Here is a 27,722-nt window from a genome sequence, read left to right on the forward strand (position 1 = left end):
CATTCATTGTGTCATCTGTCTCCGTTTCTTTCTAATTTAGACACTAGCAGAGAAGCTACAATCAAATTAACAAATGCTTCTACAGATGGAGCCCTCTCATTCAGCTGGGTGCTGGCGATAGAATCACCAGCCGCCAGCCTCCGCCAACCGCCAGCGTGCGCACGAGACCCTTGAGTTCCGAGTTCCAATGAAGCTCCCCATCGATCCCTGCTGCCTCAACACAACCCCCCTAACCCTCCCCATCTCCCTGAAGCGTAGACAGGCAGGGTTCCCGATCCCCACCGCCGAGTGACGTGCGTGTGTGTGAGACGCTCACCCGTCACGGTCAGCTGGAGACCCTCTCCAACAGCGGGGACATTATGGCGAGCCCTGGAGATGAACGAGATGGGCTCCATCTGTATCTCCTCAGCCATCAGACTTCTGGAACCTTTGAATTCTCAAGGCATAGACTATTTAGTCATGATAGCTACCAATGGTTCGTGGTCAATTTCCACTGCAAATGCCTGACCATACACAAACTGATGAAATCTTTCACACGCACGTGAGATCGCTAGAAGCTCTTGTTCTATTTGAGCAAACCTTGTTTCAGCACTTGATGCCTATATTACTGGTTGCCATGTATCTTCATGTTCTTGGAACAACACCGAGCCTAGGCCAAATTGTGAAGCATCTGCTGAAATTCCTATTCTTTTTGTAGGATCAAAGAGTCTTAGCACTGGCTGCTCTGTTATGATTTGTTTCAAGTTTTGCCAACTTTCTTCTTGTTCATGTGACCACATCCACTCGTTATCTTTGTCCAACAACCATCTAAGAGAGGCTGTTCGTTCAGAGTTGGGAAATAAACCTTACTAAGTAAGTAATCGTTCCAAGGAATCTTCTGACGTCGTCTTGGTTGTTAGGACGTTCCATGGTTACTACGGCTGATATTTTCCTTGGATCAGGTCTTACACCTTGATCTGAGACTACGTCGCCCATAAAGGCAAGTGTATTCACGCCAAATTCACATTGTTCTTTCTAGTTTCCCAGACAATAATGTCATCCATCATTGTTTCCACACCTGGGATATATAAAAAAATCAGGTGTATGTTTTTGTGATGTCCTTCTGGAGTAGACAATGTGGGTTGTTCTGATTCACTTGGTCCCCGTCGAGTTTGCATTGGGGACCGATGTTTACACACTGCGCATGCATATATTCTCATATGCTATGGGTGCACCTTTGTTGACCCACGAAAAACGGTGGGTGCCCCCATGTGAACTCAGGTGGGTAGCTGCTCGCTGGGGGCGGGTGGCCTGATAACACAGGACATCAGTCGCCCGCCCCATTCTCAGATTGCATGCTGCAAGTCTAAATCAGCCCAGACTAACTTAGATTTGCGAGCGGGGGAAAAATATTCAATAGTTGGCGACCATGGAATGATTTTGCCCCGTACACTATCCTGTGAATGGAAGTTTATGCAAAACTTCCATTCGCAGGAGATGTTTGGGATGCGGCGGGGGGGGGGGGGGGGGGGGTGTATCACTGGAGAAACTTGTGTGCTTATACTTATCTTATGTTCTCCAGGTAAACAATCTAGACCTTCAAACATGTCTCTCTATTCTGTAAACACCGAATTGCAATCATCTTCTACTTGTGATGTCACTATAAAAACTATCTTTAGCGAGCCAAGATTCTCACAGGAACTTAGGAGCATAGTCTGATTTTTCGTGCATGCGCATAGTCATTTATGCGCCACGGCGAATAGATTATTCACTGGGTTGCGTGCAAACAACAGTATGGGCGGGTCGGGGGGATGCGTCCAGCGTTTCATGGGCAACCCCATGGAAATGCTGGGCGTTCTCATGGTAATTCCCCGATGGCGCGGACGGGGGGCAGCTGACATCAGCAGATGTCAGCTGCCCACCTGCTTCCCCCATGTGGGCGGTGGACTGGCAGCCTTCGCGATTCAACCAGAATAAGGGCCTTTATCCTAGAATCGATTGCACATCTTTATTCACAATCAGTCTTTTATATTTCAGTGCCACTATGCATCATAGTTGCCTACCTTAGGAGACTCCCTGAAATAGCAGCAATCTCCCTCTCCCCCTTTATTAGTCTAGCAATCTCCCTCATGTCACCTAGCCCACATTACACTGTTACATTTTTGGGGAAAAAGGAATGAGAGATAAATACATTTACATTGAACCATCAGCACCATTTCCCAGCACTTTACCAAGTATAGTAGCTCTTACTGACTGCTTTGGGGCTCAACTACATTTGGATATAAGTCATTTTGGTACTTGTGTATTTTCACGGCGCCAGTAAATCGCATGCGATTTGCATGCGATGCGATGCGATTTATTACCTGTTCATACCCCCACTATCCACTACGGTATGGAGTTGATTTTATATAGTGTGGCGAGCCACCGAGCCCGAAGTGTGGCGAGCGGACACTGATTACTTGACATGTATTCACTGAGCCTGAAGCGTGGCGAGCGGCCGTGGAATACATGTCAAGTAATCCGTGTCCCCCCGTGGGGCTCGGTGGCTCGCCACACTATATAAAATCAACTCCATGCCGTAGAGGATAGTGGGTAATAAATCGCATTGCACATCAAATCGTATGCAAATTGCATGCGATATTGCATGCGATTTACTGGCGCCGTGAAACTACACAAGTACCGTCATTTTAAAAGCTTCCTCTCAGATGTAGCAGTATACACCCACGCTTCACAATCTCTTTTCACAAACTTTCCACGTATGGAACTACACACGCCCTTTGGGTGGAGCATGAGACGCCCCTCAATGGGGCACAAAATTCTATCACCAACTATAATCTCCCTGAAACTAGTTTTCAAAAGTAGGCAAGTATGCTATGCATGTACCTTTCTTTCCTCACTAGTGTAGCCTGTAACTTTCACTTTGGCTGAAAGAATTTTAAGTTTTACTCTAAAAGACTTTTTGTCTTGAAACAATATTAAATTCACCTGTGCGACAGTATCAAGCTTAATGGGAATGACACTCTACAGTTCACAGTTGCAGAGTTCAACTGCAAAGTTCCATGCAATCCACAAGAATTGTCTGCTTGTTAACCAGAGTGCACTTTGGTGTCTATGATTAATTTAAGCCTATCACATTTCATGCAGGGCACATTTTAGGATTGTGAGCATTTCCACATCTACTACAAATTGTCTTGTTAGACTGCGTCCTAAGGCCCTTACCCACGGGATATGGTCACTAGGTCCACAAGCATTAGGTCGACATGGGTTACGTCGACAGGGACATTATTTCGTCACAAGCATGAGGTTGACATGGGTGAGGTTAACATGGGGTTTTTCACTTTTTTTGCCCAGTGTGTATGTACCTTTAGGCTGCTTCTTATTGGAGAACGGTGGTTTGCTTGGCTCTGTTTTCTGCACTACATGTACAGCACCATCAGCGTCCTTGTATAATGTTTTGCTTGGAATCTGGTAATCTCTGCCGATCTGCACATAGGGGGTTATTTTCCTTCTTAGATGGACAAAACCATGCGCACTGCAGGTGGGGCAGATGTAACTTGTGCAGAGAGAGTTAGATTTGGGTGGGGTTTTACTTCAAAGTGAGATCTATATTGCAGTGCAAAAATAAAGCAGTCAGTATTTACCCTGCACAGAAACAAAATAATTCACCCAAATCTAATTCTCTGCACATTTTACATCTGCCCCCCTGCAGTGCACATGGTTTTGTCCATCTAAGAAGAAATTTGCCAGAAGGAGTGAACCAGAATAAGGCCCATAGTTATTGCCTTGTCTAGTGTTAAAGGCATACACTACGTGATATGGGCCCGATTTCATCCGATTCCGGCGAATCGGGCTGAGAATTCATATCGCAAGTGACATCCGATCAGATCTGATGCGCGGCCCCATGCGATAAATCTTATGTGCAGCTGCCAGCGGAACATCATATTATTATTATTATAATTTTATTTATAAGGCGCCACAAGTGTTTCGCAGCGCCGTACAAAGGAACAGTACAGGGAGACAAAACTTGGCATAACATTGAATAAATAACAAAAGTAGAGTATAAATAAAGAGCGCCACAGTTCAATACACATTACAGCTTAAATATAAGTAGTGAGGACTCAATCAACATACAACTAGAGGCTTGAGGCCAATGATGGAGATGAGTATGCAGACGAAGATGGTCACTGAGTGTTGAAGTATAGGAGAGCTGTGAGTGACATGTGAAGAGAAGTGGGCTTTGACAACAGGAGGGAAGAGGGCCCTGCTCGGAGGAGCTTACAATCTCCTCCATAGGTGCTAAGCTTCGCTTGCCTCGCTGCGCTTGGCACATTATTAAAATCAAACTCGATGTCCACTTGCATGGTAAAGTATGAAAAAATAGATCGCTCTGCGTATGTTGTCTGCTCCGAGTCAGACAGTATAAGAAAAAAACGGAGTGCAATTTTTTTGTGGCCCGGGTCAGATGTCACCTTTGACCCCCCCTGTTGGTGGGCCTGGGTTCAGGGTCTACGTCATTATGAATTAGCCCTGTGTGTTATATGACTGAAGAACATATAATGAAAGCTTCTGTAAAATAGAAAGTTATGATGACAATTCACTCCACAGACCAAGTTACAGTCTAAAATCAAATGTCAGATACCTGCATTAATACTGAATCAGACAATGACTCCAAAACGACGAAAACCACTAATACAGAGCTGCCGTCAGACAGACACAGAAATGTGTCATTTTTTCATGGTGTCTATATTACCATACGTCGACATGGACACAGTATAAGTGTATCTCATCCCCTCGCATGGCTCGCTGCGCTTGGATAGTAACAAATGAAAAATCTGATTTGTGAAAAACTCATGTCGACCTTTTCCACATCAACCTTTCCCATGTACACCTATTGCATGTGTCGACCTTGTCAACCTAAGGTATAGTCGACCTATTGATTGTCGACCTGCCAACCGCATCCCAATGTACTGTTGGTAGCCTCATCAGCTGTCCTTTGCTAGTGTCGTAGTTGGCTGTAAATAAATCCCCGGGCTCCAAGCCAGGCACTGTGTGCCACAGATCACTGGGGAATCCTGGTCTGGCTGTGTTCTACCATATGTTCGTGCTGACGACACAGAGCTGGCAGTGTCCATTGCAGTGAGAAGCTCTTCTGAACCAGTAAGTTGTTTCAGCAGCTGATCCGCGTTTTCTTTGTCCGCTTAGCCCTATGCTGTGGATAAACCAGGTACTGCAGGATATCTCCATGAGCTGGAGAATGGTCAATATAACTTCTACTGCGTTTCATTGCTTGAGTTTCTTCAGAGGGAAAGCTATTATGAGCAGAGAACCTGCGCTGGATCTAATTAGCATATGAATTCACAAATTAACCCACAAATAAAATATTAATGTAAATATAAAGCATTCATATAATACATTAAATATATCCTAATCTAATACTTATATATGAGAAGATCATGATAAACAAAAATTAAATTATTAAAGCGCAATGGAATATGCTGCGCTATATTAGAAACTAAATGAATAAATAAATCTATCTCAAACTAAAAAATATGTGCATGCATAGGGGGAGCGACAAAACCCATTATACATTAACTCTTAGGGCTAGATAGATACTACAGATGGCTGATTTATACAAAATGATGATATATACAGATATGTTCTCATAGGAGGTACATATACTAAATTGTAAAGCTTCTAAAATGATAAGTGGGGATGGGTCCCGTAGCAACCATATCAGATTTTGACTATCATGTTCTAGGATGCAGTAGAGAAATGATAGCTAGTAATGGTGCAGAACAGGGAGGGAGGGTTAGAGCAGGGGTAGCAAATGAGTAGTGGTCTCAGATGAGAGCTGCAGCCAATTATATTTTTCATCCATTCTTGGGATGGATGTGGCCCGACTGTGGCTCTGTACAGCTTCCTGTAGCAATTGATTTCCTAACAACTGAGGGGGGATGGACGCTTAAGTGGGGGACTAGCTTTGGGCCCCTGAGATAGTTGGGACCCCAGACTAATATCCCCTTCACCCCTCCTGTCATCAAGCCTCCCTCTGACTTTTATTCAACACCCTGTGGCAGCTCCAGAGGTGTTGTCACAGCACAGTTCAAAATTTAAATAGGGAAGCCACACCCACTGCCAGTCAGTCAACTTGGAATGGTAGTTGGAGGCAGTTACTGTTCCTCACCCTTTTCTGAACTGAACTGCAGCACTCCTCTGAAGCCTCCCCTGGTAATTACATTTCATTACTGACACCAGTGTTCCTTTAATTATAGTTATGACTCATAGCTGTTCTAACAGAGAGTACAGAAATAGAATGTACAGTATTGCAGGCCAGATATATTACAGTACATTACCACCTACCCAAAATCTCATCTATCCAAATAAAACTCTAGGAATCGCAAAGAATCTAATTATTACTTTTTTAATATTTAATATGTTGCTCTTTCTAATAATCATGCTATTTGGGAGGTGATCGTTATTTGTACAGCAGACAAACTGGTTTTATGTTGTAAAGGATTAGACATTGGCCCTTATTCTGATCGGTGCGGATATTCCCGCATTCTTACGGAGCGGTCCGCACGCCACGGTGTTTTGCCGCATGCGGCCATGCGTCCGTAGAAACGCCCACGTGTCCTCCGCATTCGGACGGACTGACTCTTTAAGAACAGGGCGTGTTTACGGACGACATACAAACCATGCGTGTGCGGGAGAAACACTCCGATTCTGCACGGTATTACAGAGTATTACAGAGTATGCTCGGAAATACCGCATCCGAACGGGAGCCAAGCGGTGCTACCGCCCGTAAGCGGAGTATTTACGCCAAACAACCCACTATGAAGTATCTTCTGCAATACATCACATGACCCACTTATTCAATTACCTATCCTCATAAAAAACAGCTTATTTGGAATTGGAATCAATTAGATGCCAATATATCCTTACAAGCATGCCTAACACATGCATTGCACACATTAACCCTTACAGCAATGTAAGTGCAATGGTTTGTATTACACCCTGTGTAAAAGATTATAAACAATCTACACATATACTGTTTCAAGTGCAAATAAAACCAACAACTGTGAACTTGCATAAAGAATTTATTGAAAAAAAACCATTAACATAGAAAAAAAAAATATAAAATAATAAATTAAAGCAGCAGATCGCGGATGTCCTGCAGGTCTGCTAGAAGGAGCCTTAAGTGGTGCTCCGCTCGCAGGACGGCCCCACGCACCCCCTCATCTGCCGGTGTGGTGTCATCTGTGGGCATGTCAAAGGGGCAAAAATTAGTCATGTTATTCATGCATACATTTCACATACTGCGACATAAATGGCACAAATGCTAGGTGACATGTGTGTATATATATATATATATATATATATATATATATCTATCTATGTAGAGAGATAGAGACACACATAGATAAATAGATATGACACATACATATATACATACATGCAAACTTATTTACTACATACTGTCTTTTTTGGCCTCTACCCTTTACTCTGCAGAAGACATAACAGTCATATTGTTTCTTCTCAGTCACAACCCACCCATGACTAACCAATGACAAGCATGTCATGGCCTCCGTCAATAAGAACTTGTCACAATCTGCTCAGTCTAAGTTCAGTGATGGTTCGTGGCATGGGAGTTATGCAAATGTCAGGAATGCACAGTACACATCCTCAAAATCTTAATTCTGTCTAAACCAACCTACAATTCTGTGAGGTCAAAAAAACAATCTGAACTACAGGGGGTGTTTAGGTAGAGGAGGCTCCTGGGACACTGGCAACTTCTGACTCCATTCCAAGGTAGGCCGGCCCCTACTCCATTTATAGCATACATCCTAGAGTTTATAAATAACATTCAGCAACCATATAGATTCCACTATTTGATGGGTCATAATCTACGCTTGCAGCAGGTGATTTTAATCCACAAATGATCCACTCATCCCTTTACTCCTGGATCCTGTTTAACTACAACGGTTATGTGGCAGTCAAAATGGACCTCCAACCCATCCCACAAACCTGTGTAATTGAGAGGTGTCCTGGATGAAAGGGATGCCTTGGACACCCCATCTAACCCGTACCTGTATCTGTAGCTACCCACTTTGGGGTCTATATGAATAGTATGGGCCCAAAATTTATTATCACCAGTGCTACATAAGAAATACCAGTACAACTACTTCATGAATGATGCATTATGTTAACATACCGATCTGCTGGTACTCCGGGGCCTGGCACGCCTCCTCCCCCTCGTCATCCGAATTCTCCGGGGCAACCGTGGCCTCCTCAGCCCCCTCCTCCGCCAGCTCCTCTGCCACAAGAACCTCCTCCTCCAACTCCTCCTCCACCTCCTCCTCCACCTCCTCCTCCTCCTCCTCCACCTCCTCCTCCACCTCCTCCTCCGCCACCAACACCTCCTCCTCCGCCACCAACTCCGCTTCCACATCCTCCTCCACCACCTCCTCACGCACCTCCTCCTCCACCACCTCCTCACGCACCTCCTCCTCCTCCTCCACCACCTCCTCCACCATCTCCTCCTCCTCCACTTCCTCCTCCTCCACCCTTGCCGCCACCTCCTCCTCTGGGTCTTGGGCCTCCTCCTGGCCCAGGGCTGCCTCCGCCTCTTCACGGGCCTGTCGGGCTCGGGCTCGTGCTGTGTGGTAGAAAAAAACATCATGGTCAATGTCGGGTCATTGGGGCACATGTATTAATCCATAACAAGACATACATGGAAGGGTGATAATGATGGCAAACGATGCAGGAAAGTAGCTCCTTACTGTTAATGGATTCCAAATTGTGACATTTAAATTATTATGTGATTGTTAGTAATTTGTTCACACATTACAACCCAGCCATTTATCAATGTGTAACACATATTAGATCTGGCACATTGTATGCATCAGAATCCTCAATGCTATGGCATTACATATAAAAGCCACATGACTGCATGTTAACCAGGAAGAAGCACACATAACAGTCTATGGACTTTTAAACCCATGGACACCCACTTATCATGAGACACATTTTATTGTTTCTAGATGCTATGTTGTAAGTGCGAAATTTCAAAGCTAAAATACTCACACTCAGCAATTTCGCCCCTGATTTGATGGAGCAGCTGGGGCTGGCGCCTGCGGAGGTCCGACCACCGCCTCTCCAGCTGCCCGAGGGACCTCCGCACCCGAGTGCGGGCGTAAATACGGCGCCCTGCCGCAGCATACGCCCTCCGCTTATGGCGGTTTGTGATGAAGGGCCCCGCACGGCCCAGCCTTGTCTCCATGACGGAGACAAGAACCCTCAGCTCCGCATGTGTGAAGGGTTCTGCCCTTCGTGTCTCCGCCATGTTGACAATGGCATCTATCAACCAATCAGGTGGTGGCATTGGTTGATCACAGTTATTTGTGTTAATAACTTTATTGTTCATCTTTACATGAACAGCGTCTCTGCGCCAACACAAATGGTGACAAATTCGCATGCCTTCAAAACAGTAGTGTTGATGTATGGCAATGAACAAATCTGATATATATAAAACACAGTGTGTATGCACTTAGCAAATCCAATGACGCCTCGCTCCGCCAAGCAACGCGTGCTATAGCTTAGCAACGCATAGCTGTAGTTAGCATTACTTACTCTATGCATCTATGTGTATGCGTACATTTATGTGTAAAAGACACATACACACACTTGCAGGTATCCTGAGACCAGCATTATACACCAGCCCTGCCTGCCTGCCTGCCTGCCTGCCTGCCTGCCTGCCTGGCTGCCTGCTCCTTGAAATGTTGAAACATGTGAATAAATTCAAATATCATATATATAGATATATATATATATATATATATATCTGCAAACAAATCAGACATCAACACATGAAAAAATCCCCAACACATTACAGAATAAATCAATGTACTCACCAGTCATCAGGGATAGTATCAACTACAATAATGAAGATATAACAAACACATAAGATCCCTTGAACAAGGTATAATAATTCGCACCTATATTTAACTTCCCCCAAAACTAAGCACATATGATAAATATCTCCTATTTCTTTGCCATTAGGAGGGCAGGCTGGCTAATTTTCGTGTTGTAACACTGACAACTAACACACTGTACTTATTTGAAGGGGTGATTTTTACAATAATTGGTGTGTTCTGTCAACTCGATAACATGTACCTGAAGTATCTTTGCGCCACAGAGTCCCGCAGCTGGTATCCCCTCCGGCATTCAGGGGCGCGGGATGGGCGCATGGGCGGATCTTGCGGCTCAGATGGTACCTCCCACTCATCAAAGGGTATCTCACGCCGCACAGCAATGTTGTGTAAAAATATACACAGGCCCACGATCCTCGACACCATTTCAGGCGCATATTGTAAGTCACCACCAGTGCGGTGGAGCACTCTAAATCGACCTTTTAAAAGGCCAATTGAGCGCTCCACCACTTGCCTGGTGGCAACATGCGCCCGATTGAATGCCTCCTGTGGGCCCGGTGCTGGGTAGCTGTACGGCGTAAGTAGCCAGGGCGTACATGGGTAACCGGAGTCACCCAGAACCCACGCATCACGGCCTTCCAGCTCTTGTAGTCTTTGCCATATCCCGGTTTGTCGGATGACATGAGAGTCATGGGCACTTCCGGGAAACTTCGAGTTGAAGGCGAGAATCTCCATGGATGGGCCACATACCACCATCACGTTCAGTGAGTGGAACAATTTGCGGTTCCTATATATCTTCTCACTTCGAGATGGAGGCACAAATGGTACATGGGTGCCATCCACAGCCCCTATCACATTAGGGAAGCCAGCAATTTGATGGAAGGCCTGCTGGCTTCTGCGCAGGTTCTCGGTGGCAAATGTCATGGCCATGAAGTGCCCCTTGCGCCTGAACATGGCCGACGTCACACGCCTCAGGATTCGGCAGAAGGCCGGCTGAGATATTCCAGCAAGTACTGCCACTACTTGTTGGAATGATCCTGAGGCGCAGAAATGCAACACCGCCAGCAGCTGTGTGTGAGGCGGAATTGCTGTCGTGATCCCGTGTAGAGGTTCCAGATCACTCTCAATTAACGAGAGCAGATCCAGAATTACATGTGGCGGTAACCGGTACCTAGTAAGTACCTCATCATCGGGCATAGCAAACAGAGTCACCCGTGTGCGATAGATTCTAGCACGTCCTGGCCTCCTTGGGCGACGAGTGGGGAGAGCCGCAAGTGCCCTTAGCCTCCTCTCCATGTAGCGCATCATTGCTTCAGCAACCTATAAAGAAATGAACATAAATACTGATGCACCTATGCACATAATGGCCATATCCCACTACAAATAGATTTGTAGCCTTCAATACGTACAATAGATGGCCGCCCCGTGAAATCCCGCAGATCCATTTGACTCTCTAATGATGACACAATAATATGAACTCAATACACACCGTCCAAAACACACAGATAAAGGTGTCAGCATTTCTTGCCGACATCATGTACTATGAGACATTTCATCTATTGCTGGGACATGTTGTCCTGCAATAGATGAACCCACACAGGTTTAAGACCTGTGAGTGAAATAGTGAACATGTGACATGTTGCAATAATGATACACGCACTTTGCTGGCCCAACAATCTGTAGTCAGTGAGGCAATGGTGCATACATTCATACACTTACATTGTTAATGGATATCATATCTACAAGGAGCATGGAAGAGCTTACCTTAGACCCTGACAAGTCCAGATCTGGAGACAAATGATTCTAGCAGCAAGTCACTATTTATAGGGCTCTCACATGTGTGGTCTATAACAGTAGAGATGAGTATTGCATGACTTGTGGCCTGGATTATCTAAGGGATTGGGCTACTTTTAGCTTGCAATTAAACGCCACAATACCACAGTAGTCATGAATCAAATGTCATGTCATGCTAGAAAATAGCATGTGTATTGTGCAATAGTCACAGGTGTATCAGAAGATTCTATGCAATGTTAGCATTGGTGACCAGTATTTCATGTCGAACTTTCGCCAGGTTTTACACAATGGAATTTCAGCCACCGTATGCGGCGCGAAAAAACTGCGACGTACGCTCACGCACGGAACGCAGCTGCCGCTGATGTCCGCCAAACAGGATACACAAACAGTATATAAAGGTGTATTAGAAGGTGACAATGTTGTTGCAAACATGTCTGGATCCCAACCAGAGCTGGACCCAGAGCTGCAGCAACTTTTTCACCAGCTGGACTCCAGCACCACCTATGTGCCACTGCACATGCAGGCAGTGGGTAATGAGGAGGCTGCTGGCCCTTCTACAGCAGGGCAAGCTGCACCTGACCATTCTACAGCAGGGCAACCTACACCTGGCCCTTCTGCAGCAGGCCAACCTGCAGCTGGCTCATATGCACCATCAGCAGAATTGGTTGGAACACAACAGGGGACTTCACAAGGTAGTACCATGGCCAGCACTTCAAGTGCAGCGACTGGTGCCAGGGGGCGTGGCCAGGGACGTGGCAAGGGGCGAGCCAGTGCAACAGCGGAACCACCCAAAAAAAATAAGGCATATGAAGCACAGGAGCTGGCCATCCTGGTTCCCCGAGCACGTGATTGGATAGAGTGTCCATCCGAGAAGCTGACACACACACGCAGATGGAAGATTTGGGAACAGATAACGGCAGAGATTAATGAAGTAGCGCCACAAGTTCGTGAGACGGACCATGTGAAGAAGAGGCAAGTTGTTTTGTGATACATGTGGCCAGTAATAGCCAAGTAATGATTGAATTGATGCTTAGATGCATTTTGCAAATGGCCCGTGAGGTTGTTACGATACACATACATTATTGCCATGTTATTTCGTTGAGAGTTAGAGTAGGGTGATTGTGAATGTGTATTGTAACGGTTGATATCATAGTTGCATGTAATATTATATATGGGACATTAATCACATGTTGTAATATGTAGCACAGAGCAATGGCTGCAACAGCTAACATTGGGAGTGACATGTATTAATATGTCTACTTACATTGCAGGTGGCAGGACTTCAAAACCAACCTGAAGAGGAAGATGACCAAGCGGTGGGAACACAGCCAGACATCTGGGGCCGGGCCCATGCCATCAGGGCTAGAGCTCACCCCCCTGGAGGTGATGGCCGAGAGCTGTATATCAGTTGAGGAGATCAGGGGGGTGAGCACGATGGATAGCGAGGCCCCAGCTGAAGTGTTTGCGTCTTTTCTGGAAGGTAAATATTGGTCATGCCATAAACTTGTGCAAGTAATTAGCGTAGAATGTCTCCTAATTGTGTATATCTTTTCCCACAGACACCCCACCGCTTGGTGACGACTCTGCTCAGGAGGTGGAGGAGTCCGTGCCACCTGGCCCCAGAGGTAGGCCTGTGCAGCAGCAGGCATCGGCCCAAGCCGATTTGGCCGCCTTGGCCCAGATGCTTGGGGACATCAACCAGCAGGGAGACGTGGCATCAGAACGGGTGCGTAGGACCGAGGAGATCCTGGCGAGCTTGGTCAGCACCCAGCAGTCCATGGCTGCGAGCATGCAGGCCATGGCTGAGTCACATCAGGCCATGGCTGCAAGTGCTCAGGTGCTGGCCGAGCAAGCCACCCGCCAAAATGATCTCCTCCTCCACCATAATGAGCTTATGGTGGAGCTGGTTACCAGCAACAGGGTCCTAATGTCATCCGTTTCTGGTGCATTACCACCCGCAACACTCCCTGCTGGCAGGAGGGGTAGACCAGCCAACCCCTCCACATCATCTGCTCCACCTGCCCCAGCATCTGGCCGTCCCCGAAGAGCTGCTGCACAGGCCAAGGAGCCTACCAAGGCCAAACGTGGTCGGAAATGAACTTGTGGCTGCATTAATCTCCACCGTTATGTGTTCCCAAATCTTCCATTGTGCTGTGTGTGTCAGCTTCTTGTGTCCAATCACGTGCTGAGGGTAACCAGATGAGCCCTTGCTTCATATGTCCTTTGTGGTTCCCCTGTTGCCCTCTTTTGCCTGCCATTACTGTCAGCTGTACTTGAAGTGATGGCCATGGTACTATCTTGTGAAGTCCCCGGTTGTGTTCCAAATGATTCTGCTGATGGTGCATATGAGCCAGCTGCAGGTTGGCCTGCTGCAGAAGGGCCAGGTGTAGGGTGCCCTGCTGTTGAATGGTCAGGTGCAGCTTGCCCTGCTGTAGAAGGGCCAGCAGCCTCCTCATTTCCCACTGGCTGCATGTGCAGTGGCACATAGGAGGTGCTGGAGTCCATCTGTGTGCAATTATATTTGTTTTGTATTATTATTTATTTTGCTGCATTCCTGCCATGTTGTTTATTGTTTGGATGTATTATTTTATGGTCATTGCATCACAGTGGCATTGACTGTGACATGAATATAAATAAATGTGTTTACTTTACCCAAAATGTGTGGTTTCATGAGTACATGTCTAATACACATGTGTATTGATAGTATTAAGATTCAGTCATGTCCATTGTTAGCAGTTTTTAAGTGTGGGACAAGTACAGCATATGTGGGGGATTACTAAGGTTTCCTTGAAGCAGCAATGGTTTCAATTAAAGCACTGACAAGCGGCCTATTAGTGAGTAATGAGTAAAGGAGTAGATTCTATTGGGTTCAGGTGTTAATGGTTGTAGTCATTAGGCGTACGTTCGCCTACCGCATGAACGAGTGGTGTCCGCAAAGCAATAGTACACTTGTGGACACCGCACATTTCTGGCCTTTTTGATCGCGTGCATTCGGAGTGGTTTCCGAATGTACGCCCCCCAACATAAGTGTACTCCCCCGTGTCCGCCCATGTTTCCGCCCCGTTTTGCCCACTTTGAAACTACGCCCATGTGTCATTCCGCATGACGCCCATAATACGCCCCTATTTCCCGACTGATAGCGGTGAACAGTTTTGGACGGGATTTGGCCGAACTGGTACCGAGTCAAGGCGTGGCACATGCGCGTAGCGTTCTCCACGCATGCGCAGACGCCGTAAAGACGCGATCCGTAAGTATGCGGTAAAGTCCGCACCAACCAGAATAAGGGCCATTATCTTCTTATTAAGTGACGTTTCCAGATAAGTCGGATGCTAATAATTTTCTGCATTTCCAGAGATCTCATTATAATCCCTTGTGGACCCTTGTCCCTAAGGGCCATGTTATAAGATTACAGCGTAACAGCGTACTCAATACTCAAGTCTGTTTTTTTTTGGTTTAGCCACAAGAAATTATTTTTCAAAATGCATAATAATTATCTATCTATCTATCTATCTATCTATCTATCTATCTATCTATCTATCTATCTATCATCTTAGCTGACACAACGGGTGAGATTTTATAGGATGAGAGATTCAGAAAGTGAGAGATTTGGGAAGAAATCTCCAGTTTTTTTAAAACGGCAATCATTTACACTGCAAATCCAGTTTGATTTTGCACTGTAAATGATTGCCGCTTTAAAAAAACCCAGAGATTTCGTCCCAAATCTCTCACTTTCTCAATCTCTCATCCTATTAAATCTCACCCATCATATCTCCACATGAGAGTAATGTGGAGGATCCAGACCAGGTTTTGGAGCAATAGCAGGAGCCAGGTGTGTAATCAGCAGCACCTGTGATTTCCTGATATAAGTGTTTCCAGGGCAGAGTGCAAATGCTCTTGATGGTGGATTAGCTGCCCGAGCGATAGGCCGCGGTGTGGGCTCTGGTAGGGACCATTAGAGCCTTTTGCAAGAGTTTGTTTATGTTGTATGCTGCTGCCTGTAACTACGCTTGCCCTTTGGAATTAATCTGCTATGTTTTGACCTGTATTATAAAATAATGAACAAAGTCTTCATCTGACTCCCTGTGTGTGTGATCCTTGTCACAAATATATATATATATATAAATCTTGTAATTCCGCACTCCCAGCCAACAATGTAACAAATTGCGGTGCTCCTTTAAGGTGACACAATGTGTCCCAATGTATAGCAGGGTTGGATAGTCCAATAAGGGCACTCACCAGTAAATCATAAAAGGTTTATTCAGGGTACATTACCAATCAGGCATAGTAGTCTACGTTTCGGCCACCAGGTGGCCTTTCTCAAGACAGGTCAGCTTAGACGTCCACACAGTACAAGAGTCAGGATACACTGACACTCATTCAGCAAGCTCCTTATAAAGCACTCCACTCTGATAGCATATAGTTCAGCTGTGTCTGTCTGTACGGGTGCTCAGTGTGCTCATAGCCCCGCACCCCACATGACCACAGTCTGATTTCTCATAGGTTACATAGCGCTGCTATTGCAAAATATAAAATGGCCGTGCGTTTCACACGAACTGCGGTGCGTTCCACCGTCCAGAACCAACATTAAAGCATGTCCATCGTAATTCTAAGACAGCGATTTCATACTAGGGGTACTAGTCAGACCTCCTAGGTGGTCTGGCTCACTTAGCTCGCGTCTATAGTATGCTTTTGAGAGGCAGATTATCGTGTATGTATAATTTCCAAAATGGCCGTGCGTGTCACCTCAAACGAGGTGCGTTCCAGCTGTTTTAAAAGCTGTCTTGTGGGTGCATTTAAATATAAAGAGCTGCAGTAATGTGTGCCAGTTTACAATCTGGTTAGTCCCAGCAATCACCTCCAAATAATCCAGATCATAATTCACATTATATATAAAACGAAGAAAGCAAGAAAAGAAGAAAAAGACATATTATCATAATCATAATATGAACATGAGTATGTCTATACACAGTATACGGCAATCTAGTATGTCACAAGCTTGTGTAAGCGCAAACTATTATATTTAAAGTTATACACACATATACCATCTATATTTGTATCATTGGTTATACTAGTAACCATAGTCATCTAGCGCAACTATGGCTTTGATATCAAAAGCAAAACATAATAAAGAAGAAAGAGAAAGAAAACATCCTGAGAACAAAATATCTTGTCCTCTAACGCACAAAACTAGTGTGCAATTAGATGCGAGATGTACTTATGGTCAGTGCCATCCTTATCATCGCACCACCACCGGTCACCAAAAATCTCAAAAAATATTAAAGAAAGCAGTTTAATGGATTGTTCTCATTAAGGCCCCTGGGGGCAACCGTGTCCAGGTCAAAGATCCATTGGGCTTCACGTTGTCTCAGGGTCTTCACTCGATCACCACCCCTCAGGGGTACGGGGACATGATCTATTAACATCGATTTGATCGAAGCCACTTGGTGTCCGAATTCCATGCAATGTTTGGCTACTGGCTTATCCGTTCCCCCCGTGTCGAGGGCCAATCGGATAGTGTAGCGATGGTTCGCCATCCGCTCTCGAAAGGGACGTGTCGTCATGCCTACATAATAGGCTCCACATGGACATATCAAAATATAAATTACAAACGCCGATGTGCAGGTTAAGCGATGCTTGATTTTATACCGCTTCCCACTGTGTGGGTGTGCCACTGTATTTCCTACAAGCATGGCGTTGCATGTAGTGCACCCCTTGCAGCGTACACAACCTGGTTTACCAGATCGCAACCACTGAGTCCCCTTAGGGGTTGGTCTAAGTGTGGGACGCATCAGAATTTGTTGTATATTCGCATTTTTACGATAAGCTATCATGGGTGGTGGAATTTTGCGTAACCTTAGTGTGGTATCGCTTTCCAGAATCGGCCAATGTTTCTTATAGATTGCTTTCGCCCCATGGGCTGTATGGTCGAATGTATTGATGTGTACCAGACGATTATCCTTGGCCTGTATAGGTTTAGGATTGAGATGACGAGCTCTTGCTTTTGTGAGACACCTGTCGACTACCTGTGGTAAGTACCCTCTTTGTAGGAAACGCATTCTCATTTCATCCAGCTGGCTTGTTGCCAATGCCTCTGTTGAATTGGTACGTAGTACCCTGAGGAACTGAGATATGGGTAAGCTTTCCTTGAGGTGGACTGGGTGTTGGCTTCTTGCTTGTAGCAACGTGTTTCTATCCGTTGTTTTACGGTATAGTGTCGAACCAAGTGAATCACCATCCCTGAAGATGGTCACATCTAAAAACGTGATGGTTTGGTGGTCGATGGTGTGCGTGAATCGGATAGGCTCAGGCACTGTGTTGAGACCCTGTAACATCTCGAAAAATGTCTCTCTTGTTCCGGACCAAATTAAGAAAATATCGTCTATGAAACGAAAATAACATAACAATTTATCACCGAATGGTGAAACAATATATTTCTGTTCGTAGTTGGCCATATACAAATTGGCATACGCCGGTGCCAGGTTTGACCCCATGGCGGTGCCGTTTTTGTGCGTTAGAGGACAAGATATTTTGTTCTCAGGATGTTTTCTTTCTCTTTCTTCTTTATTATGTTTTGCTTTTGATATCAAAGCCATAGTTGCGCTAGATGACTATGGTTACTAGTATAACCAATGATACAAATATAGATGGTATATGTGTGTATAACTTTAAATATAATAGTTTGCGCTTACACAAGCTTGTGACATACTAGATTGTGTATAGACATACTCATGTTCATATTATGATTATGATAATATGTCTTTTTCTTCTTTTCTTGCTTTCTTCGTTTTATATATAATGTGAATTATGATCTGGATTATTTGGAGGTGATTGCTGGGACTAACCAGATTGTAAACTGGCACACATTACTGCAGCTCTTTATATTTAAATGCACCCACAAGACAGCTTTTAAAACAGCTGGAACGCACCTCGTTTGAGGTGACACGCACGGCCATTTTGGAAATTATACATACACGATATTCTGCCTCTCAAAAGCATACTATAGACGCGAGCTAAGTGAGCCAGACCACCTAGGAGGTCTGACTAGTACCCCTAGTATGAAATCGCTGTCTTAGAATTACGATGGACATGCTTTAATGTTGGTTCTGGACGGTGGAACGCACCGCAGTTCGTGTGAAACGCACGGCCATTTTATATTTTGCAATAGCAGCGCTATGTAACCTATGAGAAATCAGACTGTGGTCATGTGGGGTGCGGGGCTATGAGCACACTGAGCACCCGTACAGACAGACACAGCTGAACTATATGCTATCAGAGTGGAGTGCTTTATAAGGAGCTTGCTGAATGAGTGTCAGTGTATCCTGACTCTTGTACTGTGTGGACGTCTAAGCTGACCTGTCTTGAGAAAGGCCACCTGGTGGCCGAAACGTAGACTACTATGCCTGATTGGTAATGTACCCTGAATAAACCTTTTATGATTTACTGGTGAGTGCCCTTATTGGACTATCCAACCCTGCTATACATTGGGACACATTGTGTCACCTTAAAGGAGCACCGCAATTTGTTACATTGTTGGCTGGGAGTGCGGAATTACAAGATTTGTATTGTGTTGACCTGGACTAATCTGGCTCTGGGATCAATTTATCCTGCACCCACGATTGATATAAAACAATTGATGAACTTTGCTATTACAAAACTACAGCTGGATGTCTAGGATAACAGTTTTGGATTAGCACAGCACTGGACGTGGAGATTGTCTATATGTATTTTTTTTTGGTTCTCTTTTTGCTGAGTATCTCTTGTATTACTTTGCGCATTTTTATATTTTATAGTTTTTTTGATTTATAGTTTTTTTGATTTTTGTGGCTCAAAAACTTATTGAAAATATTGTCCTCTTGTTCCGGATTTCCAGTTTAGAGTGGTATTGGTACTATGTCACAAACCGCGGGTGTCTTCTTGGATGATGATTTACTGGCTGCAGCCCAGAATACATTTATTTCATTAACTGACGATGATGCTGATAAAATATACTTTGACCAAATAGATTTTGCAGAATTACCAGCTGAAACACCAATAGATTTGTATCACAAATTATTAAAACTCAGGAGACGAAACACCGATCTCCTGTTGCACGGTCAATTCCTCAGTGAATACCATCGCACCAAGAAGATACCCCGCGGGTTCCGTATAGCTAACGTACCCACCTTGGGCAGAAACAATCCATCTTTCTGCTCAAGGTGGTGCGGAGTACTTAACAAGTGCTCAGCTGACTTGTTATTATTGGTTGTTGGAGAAGTGGGGAGTGAGCTAATAAAAGTACGCGCAGATATTGAAAGCTTCAAAAGTACCTCCCTTAAAAAATTGTCTGGTGACAAATCAGAACCTTGGCTGGACAAAATAAAATCTCAAATCGAGACATATCATCAGGAGTTATTACACTTTAAAAGAAAGAAACTAGAGACAGTGAATACTGACTACAAAACACACACCGTGTATAGGTGGCTGGTGGGGGAGGGTCACAAACCCACAGGACGTAGACCACCTAGGTATCAGAGACCACGCAGCAATCCCAATCAATACTCAGGGAAATCCTCCTCGGAGGGAGAGTTCACTGACTCTAGTGACAATAGAGGCGAACAGGGTCTTTTTTTAGAACAAACAGGCCACCGCCGCAACAGGGGAGGCAGAGGCGCCGGAGGCTCCAACAGAGGCGCGGGGGGTGGAGACCGAAGGGACAGAAAAACACGGACCTAGACTTGGTATTTAATCTGTCTAAATATAAACTTACTGAGGAAGAGACCTCAGTGCTAGCACTAGGTCTCTCATTTGTCCCGACCACACCCCATAATCATTTCAATTGGGTGGTTGACAACTACCGTTTTGGTAGGAAGTTGAGGCTACGGGAATTTTTCCCAGACCCACAACCAACTATGTGTCAAGCAATACAACCCAAACCATTAAAAACTAGCACATTCGACCCACCCTCTAATAATCCCAGTATCAGTACATTCGTGAGAATGACTGAACACGAAATGAAACAAATTTCAGCTACCAAACCCAAATATCAAAACCTTACCTATAAACAACGACAGGCCTTAGCCGCCCTGAAAGCTAACTCCGAGATAGTGATTCGCCCCGCAGATAAGGGCGGGGCGGTCGTTATCCAAAATTGGTCCGATTATGACTTAGAAATAAAACGCCAGCTGAGTGATAAAGACACCTATTGTAAACTGACTGTTAATCCGACAACTTCACTCAAGGTACAGATTGACACATCCATCTCCGTAGGAGTATCGGCTGGATGGATAGATGAGAAATCTGCCAAACAATTGATGGTTGACCACCCAATAACGCCCATCATATATACCTTACCTAAGGTGCACAAGCGGCTGGACAGCCCCCCTGGCCGCCCAATTATATCGGCCCGGGGGTCACTGTTGCAGCCGTTGGCAATATTTGTCGATAGGTACTTACAACCACTTGTATTGAATACTCCCAGCTATATCAGGGACACGTCCGACTTTCTGGACAAGATTCGTAGTGTGCAACTTCCCGAAACAGAGACATGGTTGATTACACTCGATGTACAATCGTTGTACACGGTAATACCACACAGCGATGGCATGCAGGCAATCAGACAACATCTGATTATGAATAAACATACTCAACCTCCTATTGAATTCATCATGTCTCTGACGGAGTTGGTTTTAACGAAAAATTTCTTCATGTACGGTGCCGATTATTACCTGCAGGTAAACGGCACCGCCATGGGGTCAAACCTGGCACCGGCGTATGCCAATTTGTATATGGCCAACTACGAACAGAAATATATTGTTTCACCATTCGGTGATAAATTGTTATGTTATTTTCGTTTCATAGACGATATTTTCTTAATTTGGTCCGGAACAAGAGAGACATTTTTCGAGATGTTACAGGGTCTCAACACAGTGCCTGAGCCTATCCGATTCACGCACACCATCGACCACCAAACCATCACGTTTTTAGATGTGACCATCTTCAGGGATGGTGATTCACTTGGTTCGACACTATACCGTAAAACAACGGATAGAAACACGTTGCTACAAGCAAGAAGCCAACACCCAGTCCACCTTAAGGAAAGCTTACCCATATCTCAGTTCCTCAGGGTACTACGTACCAATTCAACAGAGGCATTGGCAACAAGCCAGCTGGATGAAATGAGAATGCGTTTCCTACAAAGAGGGTACTTACCACAGGTAGTCGACAGGTGTCTCACAAAAGCAAGAGCTCGTCATCTCAATCCTAAACCTATACAGGCCAAGGATAATCGTCTGGTACACATCAATACATTCGACCATACAGCCCATGGGGCGAAAGCAATCTATAAGAAACATTGGCCGATTCTGGAAAGCGATACCACACTAAGGTTACGCAAAATTCCACCACCCATGATAGCTTATCGTAAAAATGCGAATATACAACAAATTCTGATGCGTCCCACACTTAGACCAACCCCTAAGGGGACTCAGTGGTTGCGATCTGGTAAACCAGGTTGTGTACGCTGCAAGGGGTGCACTACATGCAACGCCATGCTTGTAGGAAATACAGTGGCACACCCACACAGTGGGAAGCGGTATAAAATCAAGCATCGCTTAACCTGCACATCGGCGTTTGTAATTTATATTTTGATATGTCCATGTGGAGCCTATTATGTAGGCATGACGACACGTCCCTTTCGAGAGCGGATGGCGAACCATCGCTACACTATCCGATTGGCCCTCGACACGGGGGGAACGGATAAGCCAGTAGCCAAACATTGCATGGAATTCGGACACCAAGTGGCTTCGATCAAATCGATGTTAATAGATCATGTCCCCGTACCCCTGAGGGGTGGTGATCGAGTGAAGACCCTGAGACAACGTGAAGCCCAATGGATCTTTGACCTGGACACGGTTGCCCCCAGGGGCCTTAATGAGAACAATCCATTAAACTGCTTTCTTTAATATTTTTTTAGATTTTTGGTGATCGGTGGTGGTGCGATGATAAGGATGGCACTGACCATAAGTACATCTCGCATCTAATTGCACACTAGTTTTGTGCGTTAGAGGACAAGATATTTTGTTCTCAGGATGTTTTCTTTCTCTTTCTTCTTTATTATGTTTTGCTTTTGATATCAAAGCCATAGTTGCGCTAGATGACTATGGTTACTAGTATAACCAATGATACAAATATAGATGGTATATGTGTGTATAACTTTAAATATAATAGTTTGCGCTTACACAAGCTTGTGACATACTAGATTGCCGTATACTGTGTATAGACATACTCATGTTCATATTATGATTATGATAATATGTCTTTTTCTTCTTTTCTTGCTTTCTTCGTTTTATATATAATGTGAATTATGATCTGGATTATTTGGAGGTGATTGCTGGGACTAACCAGATTGTAAACTGGCACACATTACTGCAGCTCTTTATATTTAAATGCACCCACAAGACAGCTTTTAAAACAGCTGGAACGCACCTCGTTTGAGGTGACACGCACGGCCATTTTGGAAATTATACATACACGATATTCTGCCTCTCAAAAGCATACTATTGACGCGAGCTAAGTGAGCCAGACCACCTAGGAGGTCTGACTAGTACCCCTAGTATGAAATCGCTGTCTTAGAATTACGATGGACATGCTTTAATGTTGGTTCTGGACGGTGGAACGCACCGCAGTTCGTGTGAAACGCACGGCCATTTTATATTTTGCAATAGCAGCGCTATGTAACCTATGAGAAATCAGACTGTGGTCATGTGGGGTGCGGGGCTATGAGCACACTGAGCACCCGTACAGACAGACACAGCTGAACTATATGCTATCAGAGTGGAGTGCTTTATAAGGAGCTTGCTGAATGAGTGTCAGTGTATCCTGACTCTTGTACTGTGTGGACGTCTAAGCTGACCTGTCTTGAGAAAGGCCACCTGGTGGCCGAAACGTAGACTACTATGCCTGATTGGTAATGTACCCTGAATAAACCTTTTATGATTTACTGGTGAGTGCCCTTATTGGACTATCCAACCCTGCTATATATATATATATATATATATATATATATATATATATATATATATATATATATATATATATATATATATATATATATTAGTGCTACACTCTCACATTAAGCCTCATGTCTGTGCAGAATGTCGGCATTTCACATGTTGACATTGTGAACATGTTGACAGATATGCAGGGTCGGCGCTACCATTAGGCAGCTGCCTAGAGCGCTGGCTGCTGGAGGGCACCCTTTTTTAACCCAAAATGTCAGATTTGCCATTTTCATCCGCCCGTCACAAGCAGCAACCGCACGGCCATCGATAACAGCAGCCACCCTTGCGGCCATCACTAGCAGCAGCTGAATGCCCACCCTTATGGCCGTCACTAGCAGCAGCAGTAGATTTGGGTGGGGTTTTACTTCAAAGTGAGATCTATTTTGCAGTGTAAAAATAAGGCAGTCAGTATTTTCACTGCACAGAATCTCTCTGCACATGTTACATCTGCCCCCCTGCAGTGCACATGGTTTTGTCCATCTAAGACGGATTTTGTCAGAAAGAGTGAACTATAATAAGGCCCTATCTGCCTGCAGTGCTGTGTTAGTGTGGATGTTTTCAATTTTGGTTTTCTTTTGTGGTTTGTGACCCCGTCATAGCAGCTTGGTTAGAACAATACTCCATGTGGTTAATTTATTTAGTTGAATTAAATTACACCAACGGCAAAATCCAGACAGGCGCTACAGGTTCATAACAATTCCACAAACGCATTGCATTATGAGATTTCATAATGAGCTGCAATGAATGGAGGCTGTACATTGCCGATGTAGCTGGAATCCTGCCCCTACTCTTCTTACTCTGGGGGGTCTGTGTAAATGCAGCCTGACTCTTGTATTTCTTCTGTGTGCAGTTCACCTGTCACATAATCAGGCAATCAGCACTCGTGTGTCAGGCTGCTCACCTGCAGTGACTTTCCTCCATTTAGGGAGCTTGTCCATTCCAGCTTTGTCCAAAGCCACCGTGCCCACACTGCTAGGTCCAAGCGGGACGGGAGCCACACCCACTGCCACCAACTGATATTTCAAACTGACTCACTGGCATTGGGTGTGGCTCCACTTTTGAATTTTGAATTGTGCTGCAGCCCCACACCTGGATCCGCCACTATTCTCAAGGCTTTTGACTGCGAGACATTGTGTTGCAACAATTCTTACTGCTCGGGAATACTGTATACAATTACCAACAACATTATTTAATTTGACTGTTTTAAAAATCAAATAACTGGGATGAAAAGACTGACCTGCCACTTATCTTGTTTATTTGCAGAGGGACGCGTCTCCTTATCTGACAGCAAAATAAATCAGATGCATCACTTACACAGAAGAGCCGGGATTACAATATCAAACTGCAGAATAAAACCTTTGTGAATGTGCAATGTCTTTATCAGTATCCTCACAGATGGAAAATAATGGTATGTGTCAGGCCGGAGAAATATGATGCCAGATTTACACGTGGATTAGAGTCTCAAGCGCAAGACCCTGAATGTGGAGAACGCATATTGCACACTTATTCTGTAACACGGAGGAGCCCCCAGCTGTAACACGGAGGAGCCCCCAGCAATACTTGTACTTGGGTTTATATTTGGATTGTAAAAGGTTTATACTGGACATAAATACTGGGGAACATATGCCTTGGCGCTGAGAGGGGTGCCGGCGTGACCCGCTGCATGTAGCATTATAATGAAGAAAAGCAGGAGTGTGCTGACCGTCTCTGGAGATGAGGTAAGACATCAGACGGAGATCCTGAGAGCATGTGCTGGGGGCAACATTATCTTCTAATGGGTCAACCTCGTCTTCATGTGTATGATTTATGCAGAGTTTATTTCATTACATATATTAGAGTTATTAGATCATATAAGCATATATCATGTACAGTCTGCAGAAACTGGTGAGAAATGAAAGTCTGGGATGTGAAATTAGAATACACCAATGAGAATTCAGAGGAAAGGCCCATGCAGCTCAGTTTTGCCGTTTCAGCTTAAAAGCTGCCCAGTGTATACGGGGCAGCGGTGAGCGGTGGTATTACCAGCATATGAGCGGCGGGGTGGATGGCTTTCCATAGCATCCTGCTAAAGTCTAAAGGTGCCCATACACTAGTAAGATTTATCTGCAGATCTGGCTGGTTGGAACAAAAATATGGTTATGGATGTGTGACAGTTTGTCAGTTTTCCAGAATTTCCAAGCAAATAGTCAACTGTCGTTTGCTCTCATCCATAACCAGGATTTTGTTCCAACCAGACAGATCTGCAGATAAATCTGCGTGTGTATGGCCACCTTAAAGTGTCAGGGGCGTAACTAGAACAATGTGGGCCCCATAGCAAAATTTTTAAAGGGCCCCCCATCATACGGTAAACATCCCATGACATCTCTGAGGACGCGCTGCAGCTCAAAACAATTGTTGGATAAGATAAAGGGAATATATATAGCCATTTGCTGTGGTGCCTATATTATTGTGGATACTGTGTATTTCTAGAAATGGCAGATGGCACTCCAGGGTCTACTTTAAGTGTATTTAATTCACCCCCAAAATGTTTTGGGCGGACCCCCGTTGTTCCTGACAATGGGCAGACATCACTCCAGAGTCTACTTTAAATTGATTTTATTCGCACCAAAATTCCAGCATGTTTTGGTAGGACATCAAAACATGCTGGAATTTTGGTGTGAATAAAATCAATTTAAAGTACACTCTGGAGTGATGCCTGCCATTTCTGTCTGTGTGACATGCATACAAATACATTAAAAAGATCTGAACCTGGAAGTCTAAGTTCTTCTGGCAGCCAAGTGCTGTCTCCTGCCGCCGTTGTGTGCCCGCAGCCTGAGCTTCAGAGCTGCCTCTTCCGCAGTGGTAGCTATGAATTGGGCACCCCCCACCGTTAATGGGGGGGGCGCCCCCCTCCCCCGCCCACAGCCTTACCTGTCTTACTGGTCCCGGCTCCCTTGCTGGCTTCATTCTTCTGCTATGGAGACGGACCAACACAAAATGTCCATCCCCATACAGCAGACAGTTTCAGAGAACTGTCTGCTATATGGGGCGGACATTTTATTTTGGTTTGTCTCACTAGCAGAAGAATGACCACCACTGAAGACAGGTAAGGCTGCGGGCGGCGGTCTGGCGGAAGGGAGCTAACTATAGCACTGCAGCGCCCCACATGCACAGCACCCTCTCCCCCGTGACCGCGGGGGCTGCGGTGCTATAGTTACGCCCCTGCTCTTCCGCCACAGACAGGTGCCTGCTAATAGCGCTGCTTACTGGGAGAGGGGGTGGAGAGACGGGGAACGGAGGCTTTAGCCGCTTCATGTATAGATTTACGGAAACTAGCAGCAGTGCTGCTGTGCGCAGCTGACAGCCGGCGCCGTTGCGCATGAAATGTCTTCACCTCTGACCTCTGTCCTTTTATCAAGGAAGTGACATGCCAGTCTTACAACTATAGAGAGTGCAGGGGATTGCCTCGGGCCCCCCAAGCCACCGGGCCCCATAGCAACTGCATCCGCTGCACCCTCTATAGTTACGCCACTGTAAAGTGTCTTCTCCAGAAGAAGCCCAGAGAGGAGACTGTCAGCAGCACTTGCGGAGCCTGATGTAGACGTCGTCAAGCACCGCCTGCCCCACTACTGTAAATCCCGCAATTTGTGGGTCTTTGAGGAGGGGTGGGGCTAAATTATCTGCATCTTTAGTCACACCCCCTCCCCCAAAAAGCCACAAATCGCATGGGGGGGTGAATGTCAACTGTGGACTAAGGCTATATAAGGGTCCCATTTATCAATCAATATCTGTGGCTAACACCAGTTTTCGGGGGTTAGCCGCAATTATTAAGTATCATCCTAATGTATCAGGAGGGACCACAACAGGAATCACCGATCCCTGCTGCGATCCCCCCCTGCACTGCCACCATAGGTTTCTATGGCGATGTGAAGCTGCCGGATGTATCAACATCGGGCAGCAGGGCATCGCATCCCTGGGCTACCACCATTCTGAGATGACGTTA

General features: G+C 45.2%; 1 protein-coding gene across 4 annotated transcripts in view; it reads left to right on the forward strand.

Annotated features, from left to right (window-relative positions):
- PDE4A (phosphodiesterase 4A) overlaps nt 1-27,722 on the forward strand; it is a 584,907-nt gene that overhangs the window by 80,917 nt on the left and 476,268 nt on the right. For all 4 annotated transcript variants that reach the window (XM_083185101.1, XM_083185100.1, XM_083185103.1 and 1 more), the window contains one exon: nt 25,004-25,458. In XM_083185101.1, coding sequence (XP_083041227.1) covers nt 25,417-25,458 — 42 coding nt within the window. In that variant the 5' untranslated portion in view covers nt 25,004-25,416. The remainder of the gene's footprint in view (nt 1-25,003; nt 25,459-27,722) is intronic.

Source organism: Crinia signifera, chromosome 4 (genome assembly GCF_055691185.1).
Source record: "Crinia signifera chromosome 4, ASM5569118v1, whole genome shotgun sequence".
Taxonomy (NCBI): domain Eukaryota; kingdom Metazoa; phylum Chordata; class Amphibia; order Anura; family Myobatrachidae; genus Crinia; species Crinia signifera.